Source organism: Capsicum annuum, chromosome 11 (assembly GCF_002878395.1).
Source record: "Capsicum annuum cultivar UCD-10X-F1 chromosome 11, UCD10Xv1.1, whole genome shotgun sequence".
In the NCBI taxonomy this organism is placed as follows: domain Eukaryota; kingdom Viridiplantae; phylum Streptophyta; class Magnoliopsida; order Solanales; family Solanaceae; genus Capsicum; species Capsicum annuum.
In genome coordinates, this window is record NC_061121.1 from 6,842,065 (window position 1) to 6,853,195 (window position 11,131).

The window sequence follows — 11,131 nt, forward strand, 5'->3', positions numbered from 1 at the left end:
ACTATAATTTTTTCATTATTAGTATAGTTTCATCATTAATTTAATATTTAGATATATTATATAACTTAAATTCGTCCTCTGCTTTATAATATATATACATACCCGCTCGATTTTTTCATATGAGGCTGACCCGCCTAATTAATAAATCTCCAATATTGCTCTTTTTCCGCAATGACAAAAGAAATTAGATGTCATTTTCATCTTTGAGCCAAAAATAATGAAAAAATAATAGTGAAGAGTCATTTAAAGGTCATATTTGTGCAGTTTTGAATAGTTAAATGTCATATTTGTGCACTGTCAAAGTTTAAGGTTATATTTATGTATTATGCCCTTAGATTTTAAGCTGGACTTGCTCAATTTTGCGTGTTGAAAACACGTTTTTCCGCGTAGGATTAGAGGTCATATTTGTGCAGTTTTGAATAGTTAAAGGTCATATTTGTGCACTGTCAAAGTTTAAGGTCAAAGTTATAATTTGGTGTCAAATTTAGGATCATTTTTATGTATTAACTCTTTTTGTTCTAATATAACTTTTGGTTGTGGCTTTTCAAGCAATCATCTTATTGTTGTTATAAGTTCGTGTCTTTTGTTTTACATAACACAAGTTTCTTTTTCAATTTTTGTTCCCATTTGATCCAAAATTGGGTAGAAAAGGAAAGTTTCAAGATTACCTTTTACTATCTTTGGATTCTTGAAAAAGCTTTAGTTTGAAAAAAATAATAAGTTTTGGTGACACCCTTTATGCAGATTTTGGATTCTTGAAAAAGCTTTAGTTTGAAAAAGACAATTAGTTTTGGTGACACCCTTTATGCAGATTTTGGATTCTTGAAAAGGTTGAGTCTTTTTCTTGTTTTGAGATTCTGAAGGTGTTGTATTCTTTAATCATTAGACTAGTTAGGTATATTAGCAGTAGATCTTAAAAGGGGTTGGAATATTCTTGATCTTGAAATGGAACCAGTAAGATTTGGTGGAGAAACCACCATTTATCGACACTACAATTGTCGTAGGTGGTAGGAACGACGAGGGAGATGGTGGAGAAATTTATTGTCATTTTTGAATTTTAACAAAGAATTTGATTTTCAAAATGCCATAATTTTATATACAAATTGAAGAATCATAATTCAAGAGTTAAGGAGGAATTTTGAAATTTCATGGTGAATCCGGTAGTGGCAACGGCGGCGGGATGGTGGAAAATAATGAACAATACCGAAATTGAAATTTCCAATGATCTTGAAGTCAAAAATAATAAACAACATTGAATTTGAAAATTTTTGACAACCTTGAAGTGGGAAATAATGACCATAGTAATTATTAAATTTTCGACGGTCTTAAATCCAGTAACAACGAACAATATCAAATTCAAGATTTTCAACGACCTTGAAGCCGAGAACAATGAATAATACCGAATTTAAAATTTTCGATGGCTTTAAAGTTAGAAATAGTAGAGAATTTTAAAATCTTCGACGACCTTGAAGTCGAAAATAATGAACAATACCCATTTTAAAATTTACGATGACCTTGAAGTCGGAAATAATGGACAATATCGATTTTTAAAATTTTTTATGATCTTGAATAAGTAGAAATAAAACGGGAAGGTTAAATGTTTTACACTTGCTTTATACTGGCTAAAAAGTCTCATTGAAGAAGATGAGTTTAGATTGTTGGGACACACACTTTAATAAAGTGGAGAAATTAGAAATTCTTAATTAGAAAGAGAAGAGAGAATTGAATAATATATAATATAATGTAATATTTATTATATTATTAAAAATAATGACATGGCAATTAAAAAATAAAAAAGTTAAAGTGAAAAGAGTCAACTGACGCGCCCATGGATAGTGTAGTCACATCCATTGACACGTCAGCAACTAGGGGGTAATAAATTCGGTAAAAAAAAGTTTAGGGAATAATGGTCTCCTTTAAAGATTGAGTATATAGTTAAAATTTCGACTAAAAGTTGGGGATAATAGACTATTTTCTCTCTATTTTTCTTTTGTGAACTTTGCTTTTATCTTGAATTTTGATTAGTGGGTCAAAGAATTTTTTTTAGGTTATGCAATAGTGAAAGAAAAATGTCCAGCTAGTATATGTAAATCTTATTTTGATATTTGATGTCATCTTCTTATTATGAATTTCCTTGAAATGAAATTTACTTTTTTCCTTTCAAAGATCTTCTCACTTTTAAATTGGTTTCCTCATATAGAATGAGTGCATGCATACTGACTCTCATGACTTTCATGCCATAATTATAAATTGTACTCTTTTTTCTTATTTATTTGTAACTATAAAACTCATGACGATACAACAAAATTTGTGAATAATCCAATCAATGCCACAGGGCGGAGCCAGCCTTTTACTAGGAGGTTCATCCTAACCTCATTCGGTGAAAAATTATATTATTATTAATACATGATTAAAATGATTTTTATGTATATATTATAGATGTTGAACCCCCTCAACAAAAATTCTAGGTCCGATGTTGGTGATCGACGTTATGGTCATTTTAGGTGGAAAAATTGTGGTGTTTGGTCTTGATATGCCCTAAAATTACTAGACATTTTGATATCATTTTAGAATTGTCTTCCCTAATAAGAATCTCCCAAAATGATCACTTTAGAATTGTCTTCCCTTTTGTTAGGCATAATATATAATATATAACCGTGTATTTTAATTTGGCATCAATTGGTATTTACGTCCTTCAACTGCGCCAGTTAGAATTTACGTCCTTTAATTTTGAGTGTGTACAAGTAAACACTTAAATTTGCATAAAATTGAATAAATAAACACATGTATCCTATATAGCATCCTACATGTATTATGTCATATTGGACGCATTTGTCTACTTGTCTAACTTTATACAAAATTAAGTGTCCACTTATATAGATCCAAAATTAAAGGACACAAATGTTAGTTGAGGCAAAATTAAGAACACGTTTAGCACAAATGTTAGTTGAGGCAAAATTAAGAACACGTTTATGTATAATGTCTTTTTTATTTGGCTTTTGGCAGATGTAAGTAGTCGAATAGAAAAGTTTAATTGAATAGAGCATCGAGGCATATTAATTTGTCATATGACCTTGTGTCACAATTTTAAAATATACTTTTTTTTTCTTTTTTGTTTGTAGCTTCAACTCATGACGATCCTACATAATTTATAAATAGTCCAACTATGAAATCATACCTACATGTCATGACTTATATGTTACAATTTTAAAATCATAACGATCGAGCACAATTTGTAGTAAATTGGAAACTCTTTAAGGTCTATGTTGAACAATATATCTATTGAATGATAAATATGGAACACTATTATTTCAAGAAAAGTTGAAGAAAAGCTAAACAAACAAGTAGAGTAATGCCCAACAGTAAGCCTTTGCATATGAGTTTGAAGTTACATATTTGGCAGAATTCATTAATTTTAGCTCAAACTTTATATTTATACCAAACATTTATTGAATATATAAAAGTAAATTATTCAGAATTCTGATATGTAAAAGAAACTGTGGACGTAAACCCATAAACTGAAAATCGTGGCTTTACCTTTAAAGGACATGCAAGAGCAATCAACTTCCAATAAATCCATACCGATGGATGCTACAATTGGGGGTCGAGGAGGTAGGGAAGAAAAGGTGATTCGTTATTGGTTTATCCTTATATCAGGTTTTACGGTCTTCAGCAGACAGGCTGCACTCTAGATGGCTAGCAAAGCCCGCTTGACCAGCAACTAAACCAAGAATGAAGTCAAATCCAAACTACATTGGGCTAGGTTGGGCCTCTACAAAATGGCCCAAAAATGAATATAATTGTGTTGCCTTCATCCTTGCGATTATAGTTGGCAATGACCATCTTTCATAGGTCAAAGGGATAAAAGTTAAACACTGTTTTTTAGGTAGAGATGAAAACTCTTTAATGTTCAATCTTAGTAAGGCGCAATGATGATACTGCAAGAGAGGAAAAGGGCGCAAATGCACTAAAGTTCTCGCTATGAGCAGAGTTCGAGAAAGGGCTGTACCACAAGGATCTATTGTACTCAACCTTACCTTTTATTTCTTAAAGAGGTTGCGGGGTCGCTTCCACTGCTTGAACAGGTGACCTCTAGGTCGCACGACAACAAATTCAAGTGTATTAGATGATCTCTTGAAACAAACACAATGGAAAAGTTCATACAACTTCATAGAACATTATGAACATGAAATATCTTCAATCAAAAGCATCTAAACATCTTTCAAGATCCCAAACAAATCATTTGCAAACTCGTAAAGAAAATGAGGAGACCCCTTGCCCATCTTCAATCAACCCCCTACTAGTTTTATATAGGGTAGAGTTGCTATTCTTATATTCTACCTGTTGAGGATGAAAGGTTCTTGTCCGGTTGTCGCGCTCCTACATTTATCCTCTGTATGCTATTCTACTGAAGGGAAAGGATAATAAAGTACAAAGAATTTGAGAGCTTACGGAACTAAAATGCAAAGCGATTTCCAGTACCATCAAGAAATTGATCAGTATGCCACCCTTTGGCCTGCAACTCAGCTAAAAATGGGGAGAATGTGCAGTTCATTTTGTAATAAGCCTCTTGCAAGATATTCGCACTTGGTTCATGGACTAATCGTTCCATATTTGAAGCATAAGCAGCGACCAGCCAACCCCTCAATGCATCTTCACCGGTTGCATTTTGCTCCAGTATCATATCAGTCCATCGACTTCCATGGTTTAAAAGGAACTTCTCCTCTGGAAATGTTTCTTTAAATTGTTGCAGCTTTGAAGGCCTAACAACTTCATGCAAAGACCTTCCCACCTTTACTTTCCCAGCATCCTCTATCAGCCTTCCGGGAAATAAGAGATCTTCTCGATATCTTAGGTCCGCAGGACTTGAGATCTTTCCAGTCTGATATTATAACCGAAACTTAGTTAACAGAGATGTGAATCAATCTGCCTCACCTTTGCATCTTTAGATATGTACCTTCACAAAATCAGCCACGATCATTGCAGTTCTCTGCGGATTTAATGTGTTAACAGGAGCAGCTCGCATTTCTTCACACACACTGTAAATGTGTATAATAGACAGCAGCGGCGCAACAACCAACTGCAAACATTCAATATTATCAGAATCACAAAGGACCATATAAGCCTACTGCAACAACAAATTCAACCCTGTAAACTGGCATGTAAATCCATATGATAAGCAACTTCTTTGCATTCTCTACAAGTGATTGGGCTAAATAGACCCCATGATCTTATTATCATGCTTTTATAAAATGTGACCTCAACAAGGGAGTAGAAAGTGACGACCCATGGAACAAAATTTCCTCCCTATTTCATCAACCTATATTTTAAGATGGGATAACAGATATACCAAGAATGCCTAGTGACTTCTTTCAAGTAGAGATGATTTTAGACATCTTAGGATACATGATTTTCTTGTACTTTTACCAGCTTAAGGTTTAAGGATTATATGCACAACAAATGAAAAAAAAACTATTTAGAGACAGAGAGAAATATACATCGCACCCAACGGTGTGGCCGAATGATTCAATGAAGTTGGGTTGAGTACCATGAGGTCTCAGGTCCAAGGTCCAATTCCCAACAAAGACAAACACTAGGTGATTTTTTGGATCTCCTAGCTTATACATGATTCGAAAGCCCCACAAATTGATCGAATCAGAATAGAACAAATCTGCAATGGTATTCTTTGAATGCTAATAGAATAGTACCTTTCCCTGCATTGATGAACAAATAGTGGATGCTAAGTGAATTCCTGTTCCAAGCCCGAGAACATTAAAGAGAGTGGAAATAGCTTCGCCTTTAGCAAACAGATCACTAAGATTGCCTTCTTTGGCAAATGAAGAATATATTGGTAATCTTGTTGCTCTAGCTGCAACAACTGCCATTCCCTGACAACTCCAAAGAAAAATAACTTCGTTAACATTGCTGACCACAAAATTCTCACAAATCAAATAACTGAAGATCAGAAATACATACACAAATTTTAAAATATACCAAAACTTTTCATGCAATTGGACTTAAAACATATCTTTCACATATTGAACAATTGAGTGTCCACCAAGCCCCAAAAGGAGAAACCACAAAGCACTCTCTCAAAGGAGATTATCGTAAAAGAAACTGAAACCCTAGAGCCATTAGTAATCAGAGGAAACTTACCTTTGCGAAATTGCCAAGGCCGGCTACTTCAAGAAACAAATGTGGGCATAAAGGAGACATAACTTCTAAGCCAGTCCCAAAGTCATATAGAACATCAGCTGCAGCATAAAAAGTATATACAATTCAAAACTACTGTACAATTCAAAAGAGGAATGCAAGTAATAGGATCAACTAATGCAGTAACAACTCTGATAAAGAAATAAAAAGAATGATAGCATAGAACTGCTTCAGTAACACTGCATAAACCTAAAATTCTCCAACGTTTAGGCTCAGAATCCATCCTTGCACCTAAGTTGCTACATATGAGCTTCCCAACATGTTGCATACCATCTCTCAGTATCTGTAAATAAACAAAACAATCATAAAATAACTCCCATAAGAAGAAAAGGAAAATGGACATAATACTTAAGGAGTTCATATGTTTAATCTGTCCACAAGACAAAAGGCTTACCCAGCTCACTGCAGTTGCCTGAGCAGGGGTAGGACGCAAGCCTGCAGCAAATAGCAATGACTGCAAAGGAGTAATATTCAGAAGTATCATCACTTTAACAGATGTATCATGTATATATTAAGAATAAAAGCCAATGTCAACCATGAATACATACACATATTAGTATACTCAAAAAAGTTTTATGAAGTCGAATAAAGTTTAGCAAGCAGTGAGATGCTTCATAGTTGGAAGACCTGAGTCGACAAAACGGATAATGCTGCACTCGTGAAGTGCTGTAGTGCTCGAAATTGTGTGTATCTCATATAACCCTCATTCACACTGCAGAAGCAATCAACAGATATTTACATTACATATTCATGAAGTTTACGACCAACTAAAAGTGTTGAGAAATGATTTATAAGAAATTCACACCTATATGGATAGCCAGATGGGAAAAATTTATTCAGAAAGGATTCAGCCATTCTCTGTGCAGCTGGTCTAGAGTCATCAACCATCTTGACCTGTAAAGAGTCATTATAATAAGCCTTTATTCGGAAAGCAAACAAAGTACTTTTGATATATTAACGTATGGAAAACGTTGTGCATCATAATAAGGCTCTATTTGAGAAAGGGAGTGAAAGTAATTGTGATATATTAACATGACAAGGAAAATGTAGTACAGTGTGGCAAATTTCTATTTGAGAATATATTTACTACATGCAATGAAACATTTAGGCATTAAGGAAAACTAATAGTAGTGCAGAATATCAATCTCTATGATGTGATATATACTGTTAATATGCTTAAGACTGCCACCTAGAGAAATGGAAGGGGGGAAACTGAACAGTAAAGGCGAAGTCAATGCCAAAGCACAAAATTATTGGGGGCACTCAAACTTATATGAAGTACTATTTACATTAGTAACTAACAATTTTATTAATCGCTAGTACTTCGTACAACGTATTACTTACATTATTGAACTACATCTGCCACAACTGATCATAAAGGCGAGAACAGGAAATACAAAGTATACTTGAGGTTTAGAGCAGTAAAATTAGGCAACAACATACCAAGTGTAATCCCATAGACGGGAATCCGGGAGGGTAAAGTGTATGCAGACCTTACCCCTATCTAGGAGATAGAGAGGTTGTTTTCGATAGACCCTAGGCTCAAGGAAAAGCAGTTCAAAGAAGTTCAGAAAAAGAAATAACGACCCTGAAGGAACCATGGCAAAATACTATAGAAGCATGACAAAGAATTATAAACAGTAACTACAACTTAAGAATTCGATAAACGAAATACAAGAACAGAAAATAGAAACTAATGGAGTAATACTATGACTACTAGTATAGAAGGATAAGTGATACAATGCTCCACTATCTACTAACATTTTACCCTAATCCATGCCTTTCATATCCTCCTAGCTAAGGCCATGTTCTCGATAAGTTGAAACTGCGAAATGTCCTATCTAATCACCTCTACTCCATATTCCTTTGGATTATCTATACCTCCCCTAAAACTATGCAATAGTCAATCTCTCACACCTCTGCACTGCGGCATCTGTGTCTCTCCTCTTCACATGTCCGAACCATCTCAGTCATGCTTCCGGCACTTGTCCTCCACCAAAGTCACTTGCATAGCCCGCCTTGCCCTGAATATTTTCATTTCTAATCTTATCTCTCTTAATGTGCTTGCACATTCATCGCAACATCCTCATTTTTCATTTCTGCAACTTTCAACTTCTGAACGTGAAAGTTCTTCAAAGTGCAACTGTTTTAAATTTACCTATAGTTCAATGTACCTAGTACCTTCGTTTTTAACAATAATAATTTACTTGGTACATATTATAGGAGAAAAAAGTTCAATTTCCGAACTTTTTCACACACGTCCAACCCAATCCCATCAAACGATTTCTGCGTAGCCGAATTTTGAAATGTGTGTGCACCAAAATATCACTAATGGCATTACTAGCATGTTTGGCCAATCTTCTAATATCTGCTTATTCTGAAAAATGTTAGTTCTTTTCAAAACAAGTAATTTTGGGGATTAGAAATACCGTGTTTGACAAATTAATTTTAAGTTCTCAAAAGTATTTTTGAGTCAAGACTATTTTAATAACCTTCATAAGAAACAACTTCTACTAATACCCAAAACCATTTTTTAGTTCCTAAAAGCTAGATCAAACACCTCTACTCCCTTAAATAAACACTTTCTTGACAACAACAACATACCTAGTATAATCTAACAAGTGGGATCTAGTGAGGATACTGTGTACCAGCCTCTCCTACCTAATGAAGATTAGGAGGTTGTTTTCGATAGACCCTCGGCTAAAGTGAAAAATAAATACTTCTGACGTCATAATAACTACTTAGTTCAAACATGCTACTTCCTCCGTTTCTAAGTAAGTGATATTTTTAGCTTCAACACACCCCTTAAGAAACTACTCGTTCCTATAAACAAAAAGTACTTTTACTAGTTTTCCCTTAATAAATACCTCAAAAGAATATAACGTTTTAGTAGTTTCTTGATTACGTAAAACCTTTTATTTCTTTTAATAACCATAGTGTCCGGACCACCTTGCACACACCTCGACTAATTCAAGGGGATACCTGTCACCTCCCACCAGCAACAAATACCAGGTAACTCTATCCACTAAGGCTAGATCAGATGGGAAGAAATCACCTAAACATCATTAATATTTTCTTGATTACCTAAAACAAACATTTATTCTAACAACAACGACAACAACAACAAACACAATGTATTCCCACAAAGTGGGATCTGGGGAAGGTAAAGTGTACACAGTTCATACTGCTACCTCAAATGAAGTAGAGAGGTTGTTTTCAATAGACTCCCGGTTCAGGATAGATAACAGTATAACAAATAAAAAACATAAAAATAAACAACAAAATGGTAATACTATAAACTATTTATTCGAGATCACAAACATCATTAGAACACTATGAATAAGAAACTATAGACACAAATACAAACAAAGCACTCCTCTCTACTATTACGGACGCACTCCTACCCACTAACCCTCCATCCTAGTTTGCAACCTGCACATTTTTCTATCAAGGGTCATATCCGTGTAAATTGTAACCACTCTATGTCATACCTAATCACCTCCCTCCAATATCTCTTCGGCCTAAACCAATTATTCTAAACAGCCACTTATTTAGGAACGTGGAAATAGCACATACTACATAATACAATTTCCCTGTAACCACTCCTTGTCATACCTAATCGCCTCCCTCCAATATCTCTTCGGCCTAAACCATTTATTCTAAACAACCACTTATTTAGGAATGACGGGAGTAGTACATACTACATAGTTCAATTTCATAACTAATTTCCTAACTGGGGGCCTATCTTTTTCTGTTATTTCATTGCTCTAAGCTAATTGGGACTACAAACAATGTAACAAAAACTGAAAAATGAACATGACTGCATACCAAAACAACCAATTAAAGATAAGATTAAGGTAAATCTTTCGCAAAAAAGATGGAGGACTCACCAATAGCTTGCCATCAGGTTGAAATTGGTATTGACAAGAAACTGAATTGGAGATTTCTACCCAAGAAATTGGTTGCTCGGGCAGCTGGGGCCGATCATCTTTTTCCTTTCTCTGCATTTTCATCTTATCCTACAGGAGGAAGACAGAATTTTGCAAAACAACAACAATAATAACATACGAATAAAATTTTCGATTTTGAAAAGAGTAGAATTAACAATTTACTACTTCCTCCGTTTCGAAATAAGTAAATTATTAAAAGTATTTATTGGTGTTTCAATATGTGTCAAAATCCAATAATTTATTTATTATAAAATAGAGGAAGTATAAAATATAAGATATAATTATGTCGAGATAAAATAAAATTATTATTCTGCGAATATATTTAGTTCGAGATATTAGAAAGTCTCGATTTTATATATATTCCTAACCAAACGACTCTCCTAATTCTGAAAGGCTTCGTCAAATAAATCAAAGTAGAACAAAATTTTCAGCGAAGGAGTTCAAATAATGAAAAGTAAGTTTCGGAAGAAACAAAATGAGATTTAATATTTACTAAGTATAAATTAAAAAAATTAATTATATAGATAGTGTAAATTTTTTAAAAAGAAAGGACTAAAGAGGAGAGTTACCAATATTTGCATTTGGAAAAGATGGTATTGGAGAGAGTTCTGCAGGGGGGAAGTTAGGGGATAAGGAGGAGGCTGAAACCAACAGGAAAACTAACTTCTATGGTGTTTATTTTAACTTATATGAAATTTAAGAAAATAAATTTTAAATAAAAATTATGTTAAATATATTAAAATATCTTTAATTTTATGGTCTTAAATATATCATGTAGACAGTTAAAATTAAGTATTACTGAAAAAAAAAGAATCATTCTTTTTAAAACGGACTAAAAAAAAAATTTGTTAGATATTAAAATTTTTTTGGTCTTCAATATCGAATTCTATTTGTTAGCTTAACAAGGATTATATATACATACATATATATATATACACATACATATACATATATATATATATACATAT

At 33.6% G+C, this 11,131-nt stretch overlaps 1 protein-coding gene across 1 annotated transcript; it reads right to left on the minus strand.

Annotated features, from left to right (window-relative positions):
* Positions 1-4,134: 4,134 nt before the first annotated feature.
* LOC107854963 (protein root UVB sensitive 2, chloroplastic) lies at positions 4,135-10,877 on the minus strand. The gene is made up of 10 exons (XM_016699950.2): positions 10,733-10,877; positions 10,104-10,232; positions 7,019-7,107; positions 6,841-6,925; positions 6,608-6,667; positions 6,403-6,496; positions 6,157-6,254; positions 5,709-5,888; positions 4,958-5,080; positions 4,135-4,882 (listed from the first exon to the last, which is right to left on the minus strand). Exons 1-10 carry the CDS (start codon positions 10,742-10,744, stop codon positions 4,457-4,459), a joined length of 1,296 nt encoding a protein of 431 aa, XP_016555436.2. The 5' UTR covers positions 10,745-10,877; the 3' UTR covers positions 4,135-4,456.
* Between the last annotated feature and the right edge of the window lie 254 nt (positions 10,878-11,131).